The sequence below is a fragment of the Lipophrys pholis genome (genome assembly GCF_963383615.2).
Source record: "Lipophrys pholis genome assembly, chromosome: 10".
Taxonomy (NCBI): domain Eukaryota; kingdom Metazoa; phylum Chordata; class Actinopteri; order Blenniiformes; family Blenniidae; genus Lipophrys; species Lipophrys pholis.
This window is the reverse complement of record NC_137640.1, coordinates 683,911-684,699: the sequence shown is the minus strand read 5'-3', so window position 1 is coordinate 684,699 and position 789 is coordinate 683,911. Positions and strand designations below refer to the sequence as shown.

The window sequence follows — 789 nt, the reverse complement described above, 5'->3', positions numbered from 1 at the left end:
TACACCCGCCGCTACACCCCGCCGCTACACCCCGCCGCTACAACCCCGCCGCTACACCAGCCATTATCAAGGAGATAATCCCCAGCATACAGTCACTTCTTATCTTTGTCTTGCAGTTGGGATTATTCAGCTTGACGTTTTGGACTCACCAGTGGGAGACTCGGTGATGCAACCAAAGCACAACCCAACAAATTAGAAGAGCCTGCTGGGACCAGAACATCACGTTCCTGGAGACGCATGCACGTTGGTTGTAATCATGTTTTAAAGGGGATATCTCTACATGAGGGTCACATTTATTTATTTGATGAACACAGCAGACACGAGGCAGATGGCGCCGCGTTCCCGAGCCAAGAAATGCCTGAACCGTGGCAGAACGAGCAGGAACACAGGTGACAGCGACGCGTTTCCGGTAATTTCCACAGCATCACGTTACACTGCAGCCGAACCGGCGGCGGCTCAGCCTGCATGGTGGCGAAGAGTGGAACGCTCTGGATCCACAGTGCATAGTGAGTACAGGAGGAATAGTGCATTATCTCCTTCACTGTGTGTGTGTGTGTGTGTGTGTGTGTGTGTGTGTGTGTGTGTGTGTGTGTGTGTGTGTGTGTGTGTGTGTGTGTGTGTGTGTGTGTGTGTGTGTGTGTGTGTGTGTGTGTGTGTGTGTGTGTGTGAGACATTCTTGACTCCCAGAAGATGTCGTTATTTTCACTCTCATCTCAGCTTGAGAGCAGAGTTCTATTATTCTCTCTGTTTTTTCTTCTCTGTGTGTGTGTGTGTGTGTCTGCACACTAG

At 50.4% G+C, this 789-nt stretch overlaps 1 protein-coding gene across 1 annotated transcript in view; it reads left to right on the top strand.

Moving 5' to 3' along the window:
* Positions 1-328: 328 nt before the first annotated feature.
* LOC308115495 (uncharacterized protein) overlaps positions 329-789 on the top strand; it is a gene marked incomplete at both ends in the record, with an annotated part of 11,481 nt that continues 11,020 nt past the window's right edge. Inside the window, one exon of the mRNA XM_080473052.1 lies at positions 329-409. Coding sequence (XP_080329178.1) covers positions 329-409 — 81 coding nt within the window. The remainder of the gene's footprint in view (positions 410-789) is intronic.